The 17,647-nt window shown below is 43.0% G+C and overlaps 1 protein-coding gene across 1 annotated transcript in view; it reads left to right on the top strand.

The window, feature by feature from the left end:
* suco (SUN domain containing ossification factor) overlaps positions 1 to 17,647 on the top strand; it is a 54,990-nt gene that overhangs the window by 11,112 nt on the left and 26,231 nt on the right. Inside the window, exons 2-4 of the mRNA XM_083970602.1 lie at positions 12,738 to 12,864; positions 15,551 to 15,655; positions 17,110 to 17,450. Coding sequence (XP_083826728.1) covers positions 12,738 to 12,864; positions 15,551 to 15,655; positions 17,110 to 17,450 — 573 coding nt within the window. The remainder of the gene's footprint in view (positions 1 to 12,737; positions 12,865 to 15,550; positions 15,656 to 17,109; positions 17,451 to 17,647) is intronic.

The raw sequence follows: 17,647 nt of genomic DNA, 5'->3' as shown, positions 1-17,647 counted from the left end.
TCAACTCCACTGCTTTTATCAGGTAGTGAGGACCTGAGTTTGAGCGGGAGCCAGGTGAAACTGTGTCATTCTTCTAGGAACTCCTGGGCCTGTTCCAGCGTTCAGCAGAAAAGTCACCAATCAGGTTCTGCTCCAACAGAAGAGAGTGTGTGTGTGGTCACGCTGCTGTGAGTGTCGGATATAAGCTGATACAATAATCTTCACTTTTATTATTCATTGCTGATATTTGAAGCGTGGACCTCTTTTTTTAAAATTTCAGTTAGTTTATTCAGGATCACAATTTGAAATAAAGTAAAATGTACATTTTCTTTGACATTTTTGAGTATATAACTCTGACAAATAAATACATGTATAGTTAAATGATTTACAATTTCAAATATTCTGTCGAACAATTGTTTGACAATATCTAATGGTCCATTGGCAAATGATCGACAATATTTTCCTCCGTATACGATGGGAGAGCAGATGAAGAGCCGGCTGGTTGGAATGATGAACCTTACCTCTGTTGCCAGGTGCAACATTGATCAGTTGTTAACCGATCGTGTGCGTGCGTGCGTGCGTGTCAGTCTTAAAAGCAGAACGTTAGAGTAACATCCTTCCTGTCGTTGTGTTACCATGTTGTCTTAGAGTGAGCACCGATGCAGAGACCTGCAGCCTCAAGCAGCTGTTTGATCCTGGACACACAGAGAGTGAATTAGAGGCTTGAATCTTGTCACACTTGAGGTTGTTCATGTTCCCACCTCTCTCCTAACAGGTCGGTCATTGAATTCAGCAGCTTTCCTAAACTGCTTTTACTCCACAGCCTAAAACCTGGCGTCAGTCTAAAACCGATGTTTTGGCCTGTTAAAGGGATAATTCAACATTTTGGCAAATTGGCCCATTGCCATAATCCCTATAGTTTTAGGAGTAGGTTCGTTACCTTTAATTGTCGGTGCAAGCTGTTTTTAGAATGGCAGAGCAGAGCCGTGAGCTGCTCAGAGCTACGCTACGGAGGCTAATGGGATTTCTGTTTCCCTCATCAAACTCATCAAATACACAATCCAACAACTCCAAAACGCTCTGGTGGACAAGTTGTGACCTGCACATTCACCACGCTATGAGATAATAATGGAACTTTACGAAACAGAGTTGTTTTCGAGGTAAATGCAGAGACTGCTTGTTGAAAAACTGCTCCAGACGGGAACACGCATCAGCAGTTTTGCATGAATTTACCTCGAAAACAACTCTGTCTCGTAATGTTCTGTTATTATCTCATAGCGTGGTGAATGTGCAGCTCACAACTTGTTGGATTGTGTATTTGATGAGTTTGATGAGGGAAACCAAGAAATCCCATGAGCTCTGAGCAGCTCGCGGCTCTGCTCCACTGTTCTAAAAATAGCTTGCACCGACAATTAAAGATAACGAACCTACTGCTATGACTATAGGGATTATGGCAATGGGCCAATTTGCCAAAATTTTGAACTATCCCTTTAACACACACTGACTATTATACTCTGAGTTGTGTGATACAGTAGAGACAGTGATTGTGGAGTGAGGGAGAGGCCTGAAGCGAGGCAGTATGTGGGGGTTTGCTCGTGTTGCTCCAATAGTGCAAGTAAGCGCACGACATGAAAGCACTTAGGGAAAATGAGCCTGCCGCTCCGAACCTGCTCACCGCTCACAGGCTGCGTCTTGCTTCACATACTGTAGAGCTGGTCGTAAACAGATTTGTCTTTAGCAGCAAACTAGAATATCTGTCATCTGGAATATTTCCCTTCACCACACTGTTTGTCTGTTGGCCAAATTCCTGCCGGTGGAGTCGCAAAAACCAAAACCACTCTCTGCCTCTTCTCCTCTTTAATTCTACATCTGCCACTTCCACTGCAGCCCAGAGTGAGACTTTTGGAAACGCTGCTGAAGCCGCCCCAGGGTGGTGTTGTAGTGGACAGGAACACAGACCTGATGCAAACACCTGCCTCGCCTCCTGATTGGATCTTATCAGCCTTGAATACCGGCGATGAAAGCAACAGGGATGACAGCTCACTGACCTAGTTATCTGTGCTACGGGCCTTCTTTGACTTCATTCTGCATTTCAACATTCCTGCTCTGCTGCTCCGTATTTTATTTTTTATTTTTTTTTGCAACTTATCAACTGCCTGAGATAATTAATCTCATCTGACCGGACTAAAATAAAAAAAAGTGTTTGAAGTAAATAAATTGAGAAAAATGTAGTTTAAAAAAAACTGTGTGACGCTTCATTCCTGAGTCAGCGTAGGACTCATTGGAAGCAGACATCAGAGCTGTGTGCTGCCGCTCACAGAGAAAATCTTGTCCTGCCCTGAGCTCGCTTCAGTTTACGTAGGCAGAGAGAAGTTCAGGGAGAAGCTCGGAGCGGCAATTTCACCGTGTGTGCAAGAAGTCAGGGTCAGGTATAGAGGAGAACAAATCTGAGGATAGTTCTCTTGACGGGGGGCCCTGTGGGGGCAGATGTAACCTCACTGAGGTGGTTTGTGTGTGTGTGTGTGTATGTGTGTGTGTGTGTTTGAAAGAGAGAGAGCTATTGACCAGTGCAGCCACACAGCGTCCCGGCTGCTCCGAGGATGCACCAGTGGAGAGGATTACAGAGGATCAGCGGGGTTTAGAACAAACTGCTGCTCTGCGTTGTTCCACGCTTCCATGTGGATGGAAATTAGAACGCACACGCAAAACAAGAACACAAACACGCTCGGTCCACCAGGGGCTGAGCTTTTAGGCCCTGTCACACACACACACACACACACACACACAAGCTCCCCAGCCTTTCCTCTGAGCAGTGACGACATGTTTTTGTCTGCCTGGCTGGCAGATGCGCTGGCCTACTTTTACTGGCGAGCCCTGGTACATCTCCCTGGCCCACATTCCACCTCTGCCCACATGGATCCTGGGCTCTCTCTCTCTCTCTCTCTGTATCCCCCTGTTTGTCTGCTTCTCTATCCGACTTGTTACTGCACCCAGATAAAAGCAGAGTGTAGTTGGTAGAATCTGCGTCCTCCTGCCTGCTTGACAAATCTCTCCTCAGATGTGGCTCTGGAGGAAAACATCTGGATTTATTTGGTGTTTTATTGGGTGTGTGTGTGTGTTTGCTATATCCAAGCATGTGACTAAGGCTTTGGTGAGTTGACAATCCAGTGTATAAGAGGAAACTTGAAGTCACTTCATCATCACACTGGTCTCCATATGCCTTCTCCCCTCAGCACTGAGGACACAGTACATGCATACATTGAATCTGCGTTTCGTCCAGACGAAAACTGCGAGAACGGTATTTTTTGGAAACGTGTCCCAGAGTGGGAAAATCTGAAAACGCTGTCCCCTATAACAGATCTTTTGTGAAACAATGATGTCATACCCCCCACTGCTCTAACCTGTAATCTGAGCCACATCGCTAGACCTATACAGTCTATGGTCGAAACACATACATTGTAATTCAAAATGAAGACCTACCCACTAAATGCACAACATGAAAGAGCATAAGAAATATGTTCCAGCTCATAAACAACCGGTCACATCCAATCATCCAACAGACAGTCCCACCTGGCTCATTGAAGCAGCCTATCACAGCGAGTGACAGCCAAACAGCCAGTCATTTACCAGCTGTGTAGTTCGGTCGCAGCAACATCGCCATGTGTGTTTATTGACAACAAATCATTGTGTAGTGATAACACAAAGGCTGAAGGAGATGAATTATGAACAAAAAGCACACTTTAAAGGGATACTTCACCCAAAATCCATAATTCACTAATTTTCTACTCACCGTCATACCAATTAGGGGTACAGAGAACTTTTGGAGTCATCAAAACTCTTTTGGAGTTCCAGGGGGGGTCTGGCTGCCAACAGATTTTCATATAATGGCGACGGATAGTTTACTTTTGAATCGTCAGAAACACACATCCAAACACCTCCATACTGCTCGTCCGTATACTGACCCAAGTGTCCTGAAGCCGCCACATGAAAAAGTTGTTAGGAAAAGTTTAGTTTGATCTCTGTTTTTAGCCCTGTTGTAGCAGTAGCTCCCAGTGGCTCTGTTGATGTTGATGAGCATGTGCGAGATGTTCATCCGTCGTTGTAAACCATTGGATGCTTGATGTAAACACAGAAGAACATCTCGCAGCAAATCTTGCAAATTATCGACTTTGGGTGAAGTATCCCTTTAAAGCAGAAGTAAGCTATCCGGTCGTTTTGGCTAATGCTGCGTTCCAGGCAGGCTTTTGAAACCGTAAATTACACCTTCAAGTCACGACTTACGACTTTGTAGCGTTCCAGGCAACCCACTCGTGTTTTTCCGACCTGTTTTACCTGTGAAAGTCACTATAACGGCCACTCGTAACTTCTGACCCGTGAACTCGTACCAGATCGAACTGGTACGACTTCACAGGTCGGAAAAACACGAGTTACGAGTTTCCTTGAACGCACCATAACAGTCCTCGTCCCTACGTCACCACATTCACGGCGTCCCTTGGCTGCACACACAGCCCTGCATGCCGTTCTCTCTCCTCATTGGATAAAAACTGTAGGATACGAGAAAAGTTTTCTCTTCGGCTCAGAGCAGAGCAGAGTGACTGACAGACCCGTGTTTCGGTCCAAACACTCTATGTAAGTGATTGCTGTCGGAAGATATAACTATTTAAGACTTATATTAACACAAAAATATCGCTTACTTCTGCTTTAACTTGTGTGCATCTTGTGCATGTACCTCCATTTCTGAAGCAGCAGCAGCGACTGCGGCAGTAATTGACTTACTGTACATAGTGGAGACCCTGGATTATGTTTTTTTGGGTACAAGAGGCTCACTTTGCACTTTGTTTTTCAGGGGATGGTGCATATTAGTAGGGGGAGAATGAAAGGAGGGAAAACAGAGGCTCTAAATGTGGGTTTAGATCATTTTTTGATTAACTGCCCAGCCCTAAACCAAGCTGTCTAATATAACGACTATCTGTTTTTGATCTATCCATCTCCTCTGTTTTGTTGTTGACACGCAGCAGATGACACAGTGACACAGTTTAGGTTTCTCCATTTAAGTCAATTATGGAAAGTAGGGACTTAATACGTGTCATGAGCTGTTAGTCGAAGGCTGTGTGTGTGTGTGTGTGTGTGTGTGTGTGTGTGTGTGTGTGTGTGTGTGTGTGTGTGTGTGTGTGTGTGTGTGTGTGTGTGTGTGTGTGTGTGTGTGTGTGTGTGTGTGTGTGTGTGTGTGTGTGTGTGTGTGTGTGTGTGTGTGTGTGTTGACGTAATGAAGAGCAGCAAGCTGGTCAGAGATGGAGGCCAGGTGAGGGAGAGAAGCAGCTAATCTGTCCTGGCTCTTGGTGCACACGTCATGCGCTGCAGCGTCATGATGCGGCCCAGATAAGTGAGCACGAGAGGACACGACTACAAAGGCAGACTGTGGAAGTGAAGGAAGAGAAAGGATGCAGGAGAGGTCCTGTTCTGACTTCGGATCTGGCTTCCCTGATCTGTATGCAAATAAACACATGTGGGTTGTTGTTTTCAACCAGTCTGGTGTGTATATGTGTGTATGACAAGAGAGAGAGAGAGGGAGGACAGAGGAGGTTGGGTGAGTCATCGTGCTGCACACAGCTCTACAGTGAATCAGGATTTATTCATCTGAATCGGTAAAATATTTTGTGTTGATGATGAAACGGTGTTGGGACTAGGGATGTCACAATTACTTGTTTTCACAATTAATCGTGGTATTAAACGCCACAATTAATTGATCGTAAAGATTCCTAAATACCGTCACTTTCCGAAAAAGATTATGTTGGAACTATATCAGCAGATGTTGCGCCAAAATAAAGGTAAATGCACCGATACTGCTCCATTTATCTCAAGTAACGCTGAATTGGTAGGAATTTAAATGTTTGCGTGTCATTTGTATTGTAAAAAAATGATAAAAATAAACTTAAACATTTGGTATAGATGACAATTACTGACTTATTATTATAATATTTCAAACACTTCCCTCCGGCGGATTAATAACTGGTCCTATATTAAGAGATTACATGTAATTATATTTTGACTATATTTGATTTTACACATTCATAGTGTTTTGAAATGTATTGATGCATAATAATCGTGATGATCGTAATACCGTGATTATTTCTCTGACAATAACTGTACCAAGAAAATCTATAATCGTGACATCCCTAGTTGGGACTAATCAGACTGTGTTGTGCTTCAGTGTTGTCAGGACACATTTGTGTCCACACACTGCCACACGAGGACCAGACCTCCTCTGAATGTGGTCTGACTGAGCGATGGGATCTCTGATGTGTCCTGAATGCATCTCGAGTGTGTTCACACCTGAAGAGCTGTCCACCGGTGACCGGATCACCTGAGCAGGATGTTAATACCAGATCTGAACGCAACAACACGCACTCTATACTTAGACACAGGAGCTCACACATGTTGTCGTGCACCATGTCTTTTAAAACCTTCGGTGACTGTGCAGAGTCAGACATCCTCCTGCCTGAGAGGAGATCACAGCTGGCTGCTGGCAGATGAAGCCACCCTCGGCCTGTTGTCTCTGCAGGTTTGTGTTGGTACGGTGCTGTACAATTGGTTTGGTGGAGTTATGTCTGCGTCCCCGCTGTCTGAAAGCTCCTAAAGCCAACAGGAAATATCAGGGGATTTGGCTGCTCGGAACCAGCACAGACAGTGTAATGATAATGTCGACTTGGGCCCGACTGATACGGCTTTTTCCAATAAACAATATACTGGCCGATAACATTAAAACATTGTTTTTATAAAGATATAAATTGAAGGCAGAACATTTTACTATTTTCAAATACTTTTATTGTCACAAATTGTTATGTGGTTCGAGCAGCGAACAGATCTAATTGAACATCACAAGCCCCTTCAATATTTAGCTTTTCAAAAAAAAAGTACAAATACAAAATTATGTGCAAAAACAAAGTAAAGCTGAATTTATTATTATCGGTAGGTAGGTCCTCCATTATTCCTCCTCATTCAGCTTCCAGCTTTCAGCATTCGCCCGTATTTCCTTCAGGAAATGCATTCTCTAGTTCAGAATGCATTCCTTCCCCACAAGGACATCATTCCTAGGTAAAACCATATATCATATATTTTCACTCCTAAAGTGCAGGGCATAAGTGTTAACATCGGCGTCTATCGGCCAACTTTTGGCCAATTAACAATTATCCTTTAATGGCTATAATTGGCCGATTAAATCACTCGGGGCCCCAATGTGGACTTCAGCTCTTACAGCAATATTACAACATTTCAGTTTTCAGTGATCGGAGGAGGAGTGTAAAGGACAGAAAGACTTTCAAATCCCCAGGTGCTTGTGAAGTGGGACAGGAAACGGGGAGAGAGAATGAGGAAAAGAGTATTTGCAGGCTGCTGACTCATTAGCTTCGCCTCAGGCTCTCATCAGCTTGGCAGTGACCCAGTACTGGTATGTAACATAGAAAACACACTTAAACATCCACTCTGCTCATGGACTCTGCCTCTTCACTCCATTTGTGGGTCACCAGAGTCCTCCTCCCTGCCCCCCCGCTTTCCTCCCACTGTTGCATAACAATTTAAATGGAAAAAAGTAGGTCACGGCAGCACGCCCCCCAACGCAGATCCTCCGGAGCAGCCGCTTTTTTTCTCCCTCTTTCCAGAAGGAATGTCAACACCTCACGTCTCTCCATTCATTCATGACGAGGAGCGTTGGGGGGGGCAGATTGAAACTGGTTTTGGAGTTTCCACGTAGCTCAGTTTGTGCAAGGATATTTGCGGTTCTGAACTGCCCCACATTATACTTAATCTTTGTGTTTTAAATATTCATTTTGAATAGCGATACATGCCTCTGCAGTTTCCATTCACATTGCAGATGTCAGTCAGATTTTGCATTAACCATCACGGAAGTTTACACAGGATTGTTTACTCTGTGACTTGCACTGTGGTGTGTCATCTGTTTGCCACTTAAGTGTTTTTTTTTTGTATCAGGCTGATTGAAGCCTTTGAAAGGTGCTTTTGGCCATTTTCCCCCTTTATTCCAGTCAGTGCAGGGGGAGACAAGCTGTCATTGTGCTACCAGTTAACATGTGTTTGAAACCAGACTCAACTGCTTTTTAAGAATATGATAAATTATGGGCTATGTGTAGTTGGTAAAGCCCATACAGGTGCTTTTCTGAACAATGGGAAACTAGACGATGCAAAGTCAAAGCTTTCTCTCTTTGAACATGCAGGACCTATAGGAGACCTTGCTTATGAAATAATCATCGGTGAAGTATTCAGACTATGATGTGAGACCTTGGCTAAATGTTTCAGCAATTCCATAGCTTTGTGGCAGCTGGCACAGTGACGCCAGCAGTGAATTACTCAGCAGCATGTAACACACTCTCCATACAGCTGCAGAGGTCTGACCAATGAATGAATGAATTAATGAATTCAAACATGTTACAAACTAAAGAGTGTCTTCCAGTTATTGATAATTACCCAGTGGAGATGGATAAAACATGTTTTCCTTTGCACGAACATCCTTGGATTCTAACAGACACTTACAGTAAGTGTGGAGATCAGAATACAGACGAATCGCTAAGGCATTAATGAAGTGGTAATTATGGATATGTAATGCAGTAATTATAACGTCCTCTAACTACAGCACCATTCACTTTTTCTGACCTGCCTCTTTAAGTTCAAGCTTTTCCTCTTTCGCTCAACCATCTGCTGATTGACTCACAGTATGAAACATGTACTGGCAGACCACAATTACACATACAAAATAGTAAAGGGTTTTAAAGACTACACAGGTGTTGTGTGAGAAGTGGGAAGGAATCTGATCAAGCACATTTGTAGCTAATTCTTCTTTTTGTTCCTTATTTGTGCTTTAACTTTGCTGCTGCTGCTGTTGTTGTTTCCTGTTGTTAACATTGTGGCCTGTGAGGATCTGTGGGTGTGTTGCGTTACATGTTGGACTGACTGACTTGACTCAACATGTAAGGTGATCACACTTTTAATCAGATGCGATATTCAAATCGCTGAGTAATTCAGTCCAATGCTGAGTTTAATCGAAACAGAACTAGTTTCACTCGATGTTTTGCCTCAAACTGAAATAATCATTTAAAGTGGAGTCATTAGTGAAGGTGTTTTCTCTGCAGGATTTACGTGTTCTCCTTATAACTTGCTGGCATTTACAGTTGACTGTTATGTAACTCGGTGGCATCTTCAGCAAAGCATGTGGAGGGTGTCATCCCTGTATGTCCCTGTGTGTGTGTGGTTAAAAGTGGAGGGGGACACGGGGAACATTTGAAATGTAACACAACGTTGCTTCAAGCTATGGATCTAAATTTAACAAGGAGTCTATATTAGCTCATGGTTCATATGTTCTGCTGAGTGTCTGTACACTCTGAAGTTTCCCTCCCCAGCAGCCCTTTAGAAGGAGGCATGTATAATATGTAAGTATGTTATGAGGTGTTAACATTTTTAGGGACACATGCACATTTGAGCATGAATAAGGGTCCTAAAGGACAACAGTAAATGTCATGCTGTGTCTGGGTCTCCTTTAGAACTGAGGAGAAAAGGGTTTACACAAGACATGACCTTTGAATCTATGTTTAACGTTCACACACAGACGTATGACTTTCTGTGCAGAGCCTCCTCCTCCTCCTGACCTGATGTTCAGTACAGGGTCAGAGCTCTTGTCTGAAAACTCTCTGATAAATTTGGTAAGAAGCACGTTGACTTGGCCTGAATTGGCTCCACTGATTAGATTAACACTTTATCATTATTGCTCTGCACCTATGGTGCCATTAACGAGCCATTAATGATTTAATTGTCTTTTTCTGATCATTTTATGCCACTACTATGGTATAAGCAAGGTGGGGAAAGTGCTGTAGCAGTTTTACCCCTTGCACTTGCAACTTTTAGCCTCTTATTTTTATCCAGCAAGCAGAGAGCACACTATTTTGAAGTATTTTTATGTATTCTATATTTTGTGAATTTTATATAGTGCATGATATATATTAATATGCTGCTGTGACAACTGAATTTCGCCTCCCCTTAATAAAGTTTAACCTAACCTAAGTCTAAACATAGTTTAATAATACAGATGCACCTTGTGAAGAAGAGCCATTTATTGGCATTAAAGGTCCAGTGTGTAATTGGCAAGGTTTATTGGCAAAATCTGAATATACTACCCATGAATATATTTGTATAAGTGTACAGTATAATCGCTATAAAATAAAATTTGTTTGGTTTTCGTAGCCTTATAATTATTCTTTTATATATACATATAGCAAGGGTTTTGCTTTACAGGGGTTGCCAAAAAAATTATGTGGAAACAGTGATGGAAATGTGACTTCTCTGTTTGTTTCATCCAGCTGTTTTTATACAGATGAATGGAAATGATTTGAACCTTTATGCAAAATGATTGCGGTCGGCTCAAATAACTGATCAGGTGGTTTTGTCATAATTGTGACAGGCCTATCCTAAACACGAGAGGAATTCTTCATATTTGGTACAAAGCCTCAGTTGTCCAGGTCTTAGTGACTTCACAAACACACATTTGTGGCCACAACTCAAGAATTGATTTTGACAAAAGTTCAAAGAAACGTCTGATACACCGAAATTACGACGTGATGACACTAATTACGACAAAAGATCAAATGTCAAAGCAGCCGTGACATCACGGCGTCCTGCTCGGACACTGCTGGCCATTATTCAACACTGTAACTCAGGAGCGGAGGCAGAGATCGCCACAATATTTCCTGATACTTGACCTGTAGGTTGGCGCGGGCGAACGGCCGCAAGGTAGTAATTTTAGTTTGCTCATAAATTGGATGTCATGTACGACATAGCTCTCGAAAGGTCCTCCCGCTCATCCAGATGTTCTAGTCATCTCTGATCGTATGGTTTAATCTCCTCTAATGGTAACAAAGCGAGGGGAGCGGGGCTCAGGAGGCTCCCTGAGTGACAGGACTCCCACTAGCACAGATGGTTGTCTCTCTCTGTGTGTCTCTGCTCATCTCCCAGCTTTTGACAGCCAGGCTGTCGGGGCGCTAACATGCCTGTCCATGTGTCCATGCTCTTTCCTGACATTGATATTCGACCGCTGGGGGGGTGGCGGGCGCTCCAGTTTCAGAATCACATGGCATTTCTGTCTGAGCTTTTGTGTCTTTCCACATCTCTCATACACACACACTGATGCAACGTGTTGTCTTCCTCTTAGTGTGTGTACAGTCTGCATGTCTGTTCTTGTGGTTCCTCATAATAGAACCTGCAAATATATGGACACATTAAGACTAATGTAGTAATCTAATCCACGGGTCCGGTGTGTTAGAAAGTCTTTGTGTGATTCTGGCTCCTCACAGTTTAACTCAATCTGTGAGATGAGTTGGTCTAATAGCTGGCAGACTTGTTATAGTTCAAAGAAGCCTAAGATGTAGTGCGTGCATTTGCATTACAGCAAAGGGAGCGTGTTTGGACAGAGCTCTTCTCTTGTTTGATTCGTCACTTTATCTCAAATTTACTGATAAAGAAACCGAGAACCAGCTGCCTCTCCCTCTCTCTTTCTCGTTATCTTTCTCTGCTCTCATTTCTTATCACTCTAATCTTTCCTGTCTGCCTTTTCATCAACTCATGTCTGATGGTTTTTACACATCACCTCCCTATTTATTTTGCCTTGTCTGTCATCCAGTATTCAATATTTGCATTCAAATATATTCTACACTACGGGCCAAAAGTTTGGAAGCAACTTCAAGTTTCTGTTCACAATGCCTTCCTTAAAAAACAGAATGAGTTCTATGGGTTTGGGGTTTATTTACTGTATGATCAGACTTTGCTTTCATTCATATGCACCATTTTCATCACTTTACCTTTAGATAATACAGTGATGTTACCAGTTGCTGAATAAGTGTTACCAAAAGAAAAGAGGGTTGAGAAGATGTAAGAGTCACAACTTAAAACAAATCACAGTTTGCATTATTCACTACAAAAATCCAAATAAATCTCAACTGTGTTCAATCATAACCCTGACAAAGTAAAAGACCTCTCTCCAGTTGAGTGTGTGTGGGACAGATTGGATTGATCAGTCAGAGAAGTGCATACCACAAATCAGCAGTCGCTCATTTATGAACTTTAGAAAGTTTGGAATGCAGTTCCTGGCAGTGGCACATACCTTAAAAAACTTGTGCAATGCCATGCTGTTGTTAAAGCCGGAGGGGGTTACTTTGAAGAAAGCAAAGTCTATAGGGAAGTAAACCTGATAATTCTGTGTATGTATCCTGAAAAGTGACTCGTTATATAATAACCATGTTTATTTTGTTGCAAAGCATACCAGTGAAACGTGTATATATATATATATAACTATATATTTTCAATCCAAGGACAGTATGCTCATGTTAGCATGCATATAAAAGCATCAATTAGTCCAGGCTCTATTAGCCTGGAGTGCACTGCCAGTAAAAAGCTGCTGTTGTGTACTGTACATCATAGGAAACCTTGGCAGAGAACAGGAAGCCAGGCACTGTATGCAAAACACAGAGGCCATGAAACTGAGATTAGGCTGCAAAAAGTTGATCATCTAAAATTGGAGGCAGCTGAAAGAGTTGCAGCAGCAACACTGAGCCCTGCTCAGGCTGAGAGGCAGGAAGGAACAAAGGAGAGAAACAAGGAGGGGGATGGGCTATATGGTGTTCTGGTGTTTGCAGCCCAGCAACGTTGGTCACACTCACTGTCATCATGCACAACTGACAAACGCTCCCCTCTGTGTGTTGCAGGTACCCCAGTCAACATGTGTTTTGTTCAGAGCAGAGCTCGTCTGGCTCAGGCCAGTCAGCCGGGGACGGAAACCCCGTCGGCCACGAGCACGAGCACGAGCAGGAGCTGGACTCCACGCAACAAGAGGTCTGTAGACAACAGCTGCTGCACACTGTTGTTGAAGGTTTATTATACTATTTCTTAAGGTCTAGGAAATCCAAACAGTCCATATAGAAACTGTGTCCTGACTTTAATAGCCACCACTATGGCTGACCGATAAATTCTATATAAATTCTAATAAATCTTATTTTCAGTCATCGCATCGCAAAAGGTTGCCTGCCTATTTACAGGCGCCATGCCTTCACACAATCAGGGCTGTACGGTGGGACACATAACACATACATAGATTCACACTATTAAAGACACAATAGCAACAATAAAATCCTGAGTTATGTTTTTTTAATACTGTTGTGGTTGAAGATGCTGTTCTGTGTTTTGTATTTTTATGTTCTACATTTCCTCCTACGGGACGACGGATGAAAATGAACTTGTAGCTAACAAACAAACAAACAAACAATATGCACACTTTAGTGTTGCTTATGTATCGCAAGTCAGATCATTATCGCAGAATTGAACAGTGTCATCTCACATCGCACATGATGCTCATATGGTGCAGGCCAGTGGCCACCACTAATTTAAATTGATGAATATGTGTGGTTGACAGTGCTGGTTCATCTTTTTGGCCGGTGGTGCACAGTATTATTAGCCTCACCGCTCGCCATGAAATGCATGAGTTAGCAGAACACCATGAGAGTGATGGTGGTGGTGGTGGTGGTGGTGGGTGAGTTATGCACTGAGCTGACCCAGTAACCCCTGGAAAAGGAGGAGGCAGGGAGAGCGGAGAGGGGGGTGGGGCAGGTTGAGCGTGGTGGGAGGCCGAGGGTGTTACATAAGTCTTCATAACTCAGGAGGTGTTGAAGAATAAGACATGTCGGCCAACTGTATCTTATCTGTCTGACTGTATGTTGATAACGTTGTTGTGTAACGTTAATGTATAGCTGGAGCGGCTTCTAGGAGGGAGGTTACCTAGAAAGCAGCTCGGGTACACCTTGTCTGGAACATGGGCTTTTCTGTACAATAAGTCACAGAGATGGTGGTGATATAGGTTGAGATCAGAGTTCAGACAATACTCAGCTAGGGATGTCACGGTTACTTGTTTTCACAATTAATCGCGGTATTAAATGCCAAAATTAAGTGATCGTAAAGATTCCTAAATACCGCCACTTTCCGAAAAAGATTGTCGGAACTATATCGGCAGATGTGCACCAAAGTAAAGGAAAATGCACAGATATTGGTCCATTGAAAGCAGAAGTAAGCGATCCGGTCGTTTTGGCTAATGCTGCGTTCCAGGTAGGCTTTTGAAACCGTAAATTACAGCTTCAAGTCACAACTTACGACTTTGTAGCGTTCCAGGCCACCCACTCGTGTTTTTCCGACCAGTTTTACCTGTGAAAGTCACTATAACGGCCACTCGTAACTTCTGACCCGTGAACTCGTAACTGATCGAACTGGTATGACTTCACAGGTCGGAAAAACACAAGTTACGGGCTGCCTTGAACGCACCATAACGTCTTGTCAGCCGATGGAGTTAGCAGCCCCCGCCCTCGTCATGGATCTATTGGTCCTCGTCCCTCCGTCACCACATTCATGCGCATCCCTTGGCTGCACACACAGCCCTTCATGCTGTTCTCTCTCCTCATTGGATAAAACTTGTAGGATACGAGAAAAGTTTTCTCCTCAGCTCAGAGCAGAGCAGAGTGACTGACAGACCCGTGTTTCGGTCCAAACACTCTATGTAAGTGATTGCTGTCGGAAAATATAACTATTTAAGACTTATATTAACACAAAAATATCGCTTACTTCTGCTTTAACTAACATAACACTTAATTGATAGGAATTTAAATGTTAGCGTGTCATTTGTAATGTTAAATATTTGGTATAGATGACAATTAATGACTTAAATATTTCAAACACTTACCCCTGGGCATTAATAACTGGTCCTATATTAAGAGATTAGTAATGTAATTATATTTAGTCTATATTTGATTTTACACATTCATAGTGTTGTGAAATTTATTGATGCATAATAATCGTGATAATCGTAATACCATGATTATTTTTCTGACAATAATCGTACCAAGGAAATCTATAATTGTGATTCGTGACATCCCTATACTCAGCCTTTCTGTTCTTTCTGCAGCAGTTCTCTGTGGCTCACTAATGTTGACATACCGGTAATCCTTTTTTTTTTTTTAAGTCCACGGCTGGATATTATTTACCGTTCCCCCCGCAGAGTGGAGAGATCCAGTAAAACCAGTTTGCCTCAGGTGGTCCAGATCAGACATCCTCAGACCCTGATGAATGGCCCCTCAGAGCTGTGTGTGCATGTGTGTGTATTTTCTGCGTGATAATTTGGGGAAGTGCGCGTTGTTGTGGTATGCATGTGTCAGCAAAAGAAGAAGGGAAATGATTGTTTGTGGTCCACCAGCAAACAGGCGTGCCAGCTCGGTTCAACAGGCCTGGCAGTCTGTCGTCGGGCCTTATAACACACTCTTTGTGCGTCCACAAAAGGGCTCTTTCTGAACCTGAGATGCAAAGACCTTCTGCATCTGACATTTTCACACACAAAATGCGTTTGTTTAAATCAACACAATCCATTGATAAAGTCTTGCCAGCAGATCTTCACTGCCTCACTGTCTGTCTGCCACTGGAATGTAGCAGAGGAGCATGTGGTGAATAATGTTTTAAATCTGTGTTCTTTATTTTTTCTTAGGTGGTGGAAGAATGGACAACACACACATCATACGATATCGGACTAGAGGCAGAGAGGGAAGCACTAGAGAAGCTGGCAACACATAGCAACACACACCAAGAACAGGTAACACCACACACCTGTCCTTTAAAATAATACACTATTAGCATAATAGTGTATTATATAATAGTATGCTAATCAGTCAGACTTTACTTGTACAGTAATGGTACACAGTGCTGTATGCTGGAATGATGCAATGCAAAAACAACAAACCTCCTTACACAACATACAAACGCACACCACTCTGATTATGATTGAGGAAACACAGAAGCACAGATAAAGAGCAAGTGATTAAGATAAAATGATAATAAACAGTGGAGATGTGTTGAAGTGAGGGAGGTGGTTAAAGGAAGAAATCAGTGCAGTGAATGACTGAAAGAGAGAGGCTGTAAAGCTTTTTTTGAAATATGAGTAGAGGTCTTTCAATTTCAATAGTCACTGCTTTATCCATCAGACTGCACATTAATAAAGAAGAACTCCTCTATCAAGGCTACAAAAACATGTCAGGCTCGTCACTGTTGCTTTTCATCTTGAAAGGGATATTTCAACACTTTGGCAAATTCGCCTGTTGCCATAATCCCTATAGTTGTAGGGGTAGGTTCATTACCTTTAATTGTCAATGCAAGCTGTTTCGAGATCCACAGGGAAGACATGAGCTCTACACGGCGTGCTGTATTTCAGGGCTTTCCCTCATCAAACTCATCAAATACACAGTCCAACAACAGTCCAAAAACGCTCTAATGGACAAGTTGGGACCTGCACATGATTCACCACGCTATGAATGTTTTCGAAGTCAATACGTAACTGAAACTATATTCCCAACGCAGCTGCTCGGCAGAGTGATTTCAAAAGCGAAAGTAGTTCTGAGTATTTGCTTCATGTGTCGTAATGTTACATAATTATACGTTATTATTTCATAACGTGGCGAATGTGCAGGTCACAACTTGTCCACAAGAGCGTTTTGGAGTTGTTGGATTGTGTATATGATGAGTTTGATGAGGGAAACGTAGAAATACCATGAACCTCCGTTGCATTAGCTGAGCAGCTCGCGTCTCTGCCCCGCCGTTCTAAAAACAGCTTGCACCGACAGTTAAAGGTAATGAACCTACTGCTATGGCGATAGGCGGATTTGCCAAAATGTTGAAATATCCCTTTAAATCTTCTATTCTTGATTAGGGTTGTAAGAAAATATCAATATTCCAAAGCACTGCATCGATTTCTTTTATTAACAATTTACATCTAAACATTCATGGCGGAGTTGCATTTAAAACTCCTCTGCTCCAACGGAACAATGAGATCAAGCGTTAGCTAACTGAGCACAGTCAAAAAAGGAAAAAAAAAAAATCAATAACAACATATCTTGCTTATGATATCGCAATATATCGTATCGTTGCCCCTATATCTTGATACGTATCGTATCGCAAGATTCTTGCCAATTCACACCCCTATTCTCCCTATACATTCCAAAGTGTTAGCAGTGAATTCAGTGAATTCAGTGTTTGTGTGTTTCCTTCCTCCAGACTGTGAATCCTCAGGAGGCTGAGGTGGAGGAGACGAGGCCAGAGCCAGAACCGGAGTCTGATACTGTACCTGTTGCTCCTGAGCCACAACCCCAAGCGGACCCCCCCACTGATTCAGACCTGCAGACCGACACCCAGGACCACGAACGGGAACCCCCAGCATCCTCCACTCCAGAACCAGTTCCAGCACAGGGCCAAGTCTCCGCAGATCCCCCAACCCAGGCAGAAACCCACAGCGACGCCCCCGCTGCACATCCCAGTCCGGACTCGCACCCACCCACATCCCCAGATGAAGCTGACAACACACCTACCTCACAGAGCGTCGGCCGAGCCCACACAGGGTAAGATGAGATTCACTTCCTCAAACTCAGAGACGTGGTCTCTGGCATTAGAAGTTGGCAGAACAGGCACATTGGTGAAATCAAATTCTATTCCAATAGAGTATCTGTTCCTCTAATGATGGTTAAAGGGATAGTTCAACATTTTTGGCAAATTGGCCCATTGTCATAATCCCTATAGTTTTAGGAGCAGCGCCGCG

The sequence above is a fragment of the Trachurus trachurus genome, assembly GCF_905171665.1.
Source record: "Trachurus trachurus genome assembly, chromosome: 4".
NCBI classification, from domain to species: Eukaryota; Metazoa; Chordata; class Actinopteri; order Carangiformes; family Carangidae; genus Trachurus; species Trachurus trachurus.
This window is presented reverse-complemented; position numbering and strand designations above follow the sequence as displayed.